Here is a 5,387-nt window from a genome sequence, read left to right on the forward strand (position 1 = left end):
ATGCTCTTAAAATGCTTTTTTATGTGGTAATATGGAGGGGGGATTTTTCTCTCACTACAGCCAATTACAAAGCAGCATTTCAAGGGGCAGGGATTCAAACACTTCCTGATTTTAGCTTGGAGACTGCTGGTGCATAGACTCCCAACAGGAAAGTGTGGGTCCAATGAGCAAGGAACCTCTGGTAAAACTCCCACGCATAAACGGCAGTAGACCCTAGCCTTGAAAACCCTACTGGGTAGCCATAAGTCGGCTCTGATTTGATGGCACTTTACACACACACATTCATTCCCATCATTTGAATGTTTTTATATGATGACCCACAGCTGGATTTATTGCTTCCAACAAGAAACATGGTTGCTTTAAGGACATGTTCTCATACTCCATTGAAATAAATGATATGCATTTGTCCCTTCACTAAAATCTGAACAGGGGCTTTGTGCTGCAGGTTATGTATATAGACATATTATGGTGTTCTACAGTCTTGTGTAGTTAAGGTACCAAGAAAAGCAGTGTAAGCACCAAGGACGAGCTCATGAGAACTGTTTGGAGTGCCTGAGTTTCAGTAATACTCAAATGAAAAAATGCCCAAGAAGATTCCTTCATAATTAAAAAATTATTCCAACCAACATGTAGGGCTGCCAGGTTCTCCTTGGCCACCAGCAAAGGGAAGGAATAGGGTTGCCAGCTCCAGGTTGGAATACTCCTAGAGATTCTGGAGTGGGGATTGGGGAGGACTAGAACCATAGAGTCCACCCTCTAAAGCATCAATTTTCCTCATGAGCTGTAATTCTGTGGGATCCCAGGCTCCACCTGGAGGCTGGCATCCCTACCAGCATAGCATTACTTGGCACAGATAAGTGGCCTATACAAACTTTAGTACAATGCTAGCTATGCCAAGGTTAAGTTGTAAATGACTCCATTCTGTTCAAATTTGGAGCACCATATAGATGGAGGTGAAATGGCCCACTTACTTCATTTAAGGATTTGCCTCTCCTATGGAAACAAGCAAATTATGCTATCGTGGTATAGAAAAAACAGATTTTTTTCGTAGCCACTCCACTGAGATAGAAGTTCTGAGAGTATCCATGGAACTCACCATCTGGACTGATGGTGCTTGGCTAGGCCTCCTAAGGAACAAGTTACGGTAGACCTCCTTGGATTTCTTTTGGAAATGTTTTCCCACAATGACATATGCTATAGGGTTAAGGCAACTGTTGCTGAAACTACAGTACGTGGCAATTTGGGTAGCCACATGTATGTCTGTTATGGTGGCACAATCAGAAATGACTTTGACTTCAATTAACGTGTCGAGGAATGTGGTGATCTGGAAAGGAAGCCAGCAGATAATAAACAGGAGAAGAACGGCAAGGATCAAGGTGGTGGCTCTTTTCTCTGTCTGAACTGCCTTGAGCTTTCGAATGTCATTGTTTTGCAAGGCTTGGATTATTTGACCTGTGCAGAAGGTAATGACACCGAGAGGCATCAAAAAGCCGACCGTGTTCAGTAGAATGTTGGTAATCACTTGCCAGTGACTACCAGGTGGGTAAGACAAAATGCAACCCATGACCTTGAACTCAACCACGCATTGGATCGACCTGAATATCAGGGCAGGAGAACACAGGAGCAGCGCAGAAATCCAAATGACGAGGCAGTTCCATTTGGCACACAGCGGCCGGCGCATCCGACCCAGAGTCATAGTTTTCACCAAGGCCAGGTAGCGGTCGATGCTCACCATCACCAAGAAATAAATGCTAGAGTACAAGTTCATATGGCCGAGGCTATTGACGACTTTGCAAAGGAAGGTCCCAAATGGCCATTTAAAGTTATTGGCCATGTTAATCGCCCAAAAAGGCAATGCACAGAGCAGCAAAAGGTCAGCCATGGCTAAGTTCGCCAAATAGATTTCCGCCACCGTGCAGCGGCTCTTGTGCAGACAGAAAATGAAGAGGACAAACACATTTTCGACCACTCCCAAGGCAGCAAGAAACCAGAGGAAATATGGCTGGATAGTAAAGAGCCATTCCCACTCCTTTGGCCAGGGGCAGGTGGAACTGTTGCCTGTTGCATTGAGCCCAACAGACTGATTTATCCCAAGCTCACAGAGAGCCGTAATACTGTCAAGGGCTGTACTCTCTTCCGCCATAGTGGCTGCTGCTTCAGTGCTGGAAAAGAAAAGGGACAAATTAGACCTCTATGCAGCACAATACGGGAAAGTTAAAGATGCCACCAAAACTAAGATGAGGCTTTTGTTGTGTAAATATGTTTTTATATGTTTTATTTCTGTTTTTTAATGTGGGGATTGACATGTCTGTTGCTGTAGTTTAAAAGGCAGGCCACTAAAGCGTGGTGGAGCGCCAGCACAGTGTAGTCGTTAAAGAGTGGCGGTTTGGAGCGGTGGACTCTAATCTGGAGAACGTGGTTTGATTCTGTAATGCCCAGATATAAGGGGTGGCATAAAATACTATGTATTTATATGCACACACATGGAAGCTTTGGGGAAGTTGGCATCCGGGAGCCATGAACAACAAATCATGTTCTCTGTGCTTGGTATGGCCTTTCACCAGTAGAGCTCTGAATTACCTTCATCTTTAGGTATGTGGTTTCTAGTTACTAAGATCACAAGACCTAGAACTTGCTTAGAGACAGCCTTCGGCCAATATCTATAGGTTATGCTAATTAGAGTGAAGTAGACACCTAATGTGCATTGGTGCTTTTGTGTATCAATCTGCTTGTCAGCAGCCATGGGCCTGCCCCATGCGAATGCATAAATGATACTGACTTTCCTTTGTTTCTCGGGTGAGTAACTCTGCACATCTTATTTGTGGGTTATTTCACCCCAGGGTCTCTGTTTAGCTAAATAAAGAACTGTTGCTTTTAACCTCCTCCTAGTTGTCTTTATTAGACTCTATAAGACAACCAGGCACTTCATATGGCACCCAGACTTGTGGGGCGAAGATGCAAGGCTGCCTCCCTATTTTTTTAACACCCCAACATAATTGGGAGGGGATTAGCTTTTAGAATCCTCTAGCCTTCGGTAGGTGGGCATGGAGAAAATTGCCCCAGGGGAAGCCTGATGTCTCTAGTGTGCACCCAGCCCTTTTGGCTGGAGGGACCCCAGCTTGCTTCCCTGGGGGGCAAAGGACTCCAGAAAAAGCGCACCCGAACGTTTGCTCAAGGAGGTTAAACTGCATGAAGAAGAATGAATGGCTGGGATCACGATCCGTTGTATGATGAAAGAAAAACAAAACGGAACATGTGCATGTGTGTGTATGAATGAAGGCAGCTGATTTTTACTGTCTATGTGAAAGCTGTTGCCTCATAAAATCCCGGAGTAATGGTAGTAGCCCCCTACCATGGTGAGGTCGGATTGCAGGAAACTGGTAGGTAAAAAAATCCCAGGTTCCATCAGTCAATTCCTGCTGACGAGTGAAGAAAAGCCTTAGCCAGAGGGGTCCCCATGGATCAGAGCCATGGGATGTGTGTTAAAAAACTCAAAGAAAACTTTTATCCCTGGTTTTCCTGTTTCTACTTCCTGCCCTCTGGGGTATTGGGGTAAGCTATAGATGTGGCGATTCTACTGTATACATTACTGGCAAAGTACAGTCGTAATAATTTTTTTTGGCCCTGATTCACACAGCTCAATATTGCATCAGTTGGCAGGTCAGCACTTACAGGTGCAAACTGCTTCCATTAGGGATGCCAGCCTCTAGCTGGGACCTAGGAATCCCACAGAATTACAGGTCATCCCCAGACTACAGAGATCAGTTCCCTTGGAGAAAACTGATGCTTTGGAGGGTGAGCTCTATGGCATTGTACTCCACTGAAGTCCCTGTTTTCCTCAGGCTCCATACGCAAATCTATTGGCATTTACCAACCTGTATCTGGCAATCCTACCCCCCTATCCCCTAACAGTGGCCAGGAGATACCTGGAAACCCTACCCTTCATTGAAGAGGACTGTTTGAGGTCTCTGGTCTACTTGAGCAGAAGAATGAGGTGATAGAATCATATTATAATGTACTTTACAGGTTCATGTTGCATGCGAGGGATGCCATTATTAATTCCCCCTGAATCAAACCAGTTTACAATCACCTTCCCTCCCCCTCCCCACAACAGACACCCTGTGAGGTAGGTAGGGCTGGGAGAGCTCTAAGAGAGCCATGACTAGCTCAAGATCACCCGCTGGTTTCATGTGTAGGATTGGGAAAACCAACGTGGTTCACCAGATTAGCGTATGCCACTCCAAGCCACTGATCTTAACCACTACACCACGCTGGTTCTGCATGTTAAAAAAAAAATTAAAACTAACACATTGAACAGGCTAGGATAGAGCCTTTTTCTCAGATATACTAGTTTTTAACATGAAGCCCTGATGGATGCAGACATGATCCTGATCGAAACTAGGAAACACCTATTGAAGGAGAAGCTGTTGAATCAGTAAAAATGGTTCAAGGACAGCTGTAATGCGCATTAAGTGGCACATCATGTCTTTAATGTTAGTGCAGGAAGCTGTCCTTTCTCACCTGTTGCGGGCAACAAAAAGGGTTACTAAGGAAATGGGAGTAATATTTCCATGCAGTGCAGCCAAATAAACCAAACAATGACACAAGGCCACCATGCATGAAAGAAATAAAGTTAAGGATGTGAAATGGATCACAACATCTTGCTAAAAGGCAAGTTTCTTTCAGAAATCATTGTACCGACTGCATTACCCTAAAATAGGGTTGCCAACCTCCAGGCAATAGCAGAAGATCTCCTGCTATTACAAGTGATCTCCAGCCGATAGAGATCAGTTCACCTGGAGAAAATGGCTGCTTTGGCAATTGGACTTTATGGCATTGAAGTCCCTTTCCTCCCCAAACCCTGCCCTCCTCAGGCTCTGCCCCAAAAACCTCTTGCCGGTGGCAAAGAGGGACCTGGCAACCCTACCCCAAAAGCCAATTGTATAGACTCCGGCCTACTTCTTATTCTGCTCATAGCAATGGCACTTGGGCTTCCATGGGCCACCCTTCCAATTTTCTCCTCCTACTGAAGAGAGAGAGAAATTGCCAAAGCAGGACTACAGCTGAACATCAAGAAAACAAAAGTAATGACTACAGGAGAATTACACAACTTTAAGGCTGACAATGAGGAAATTGAAATTGTTGAAGACTTTCTATTCCTTGGCTCCACCATCAACCAAAAGGGAGACTGCAGCCAAGAAATCAGAAGGAGATTGAGACTCGGCAGCCATGAAGGAGCTAGAAAAGGTTTTGAAGTGTAAGGATGTGTCACTGGCCACCAAGACTAGATGAATTCATGCCATCGTATTTCCTATTACTATGTATGGGTGTGAAAGCTGGACAGTGAAGAAAGCTGGTAGGAAGAGAATAGATTCCTTTGAAATGTG

At 44.8% G+C, this 5,387-nt stretch overlaps 1 protein-coding gene across 1 annotated transcript; it reads right to left on the reverse strand.

Annotated features, from left to right (window-relative positions):
- Positions 1-1,015: 1,015 nt before the first annotated feature.
- On the reverse strand, positions 1,016-2,143 carry LOC130479424 (B2 bradykinin receptor-like). The gene has a single exon (XM_056851827.1). The coding sequence runs from the start codon at positions 2,141-2,143 to the stop codon at positions 1,016-1,018; it is 1,128 nt and encodes a 375-aa protein (XP_056707805.1).
- Between the last annotated feature and the right edge of the window lie 3,244 nt (positions 2,144-5,387).

This window comes from Euleptes europaea, chromosome 6, assembly GCF_029931775.1.
Source record: "Euleptes europaea isolate rEulEur1 chromosome 6, rEulEur1.hap1, whole genome shotgun sequence".
NCBI classification, from domain to species: Eukaryota; Metazoa; Chordata; class Lepidosauria; order Squamata; family Sphaerodactylidae; genus Euleptes; species Euleptes europaea.

What these genes read in the sequence shown, in the direction of transcription:
- LOC130479424 (XM_056851827.1), bottom strand. Translation starts at nt 2,143, where the DNA reads ATGGCGGAAGAGAGTACAGCCCTTGACAGTATTACGGCTCTCTGTGAG.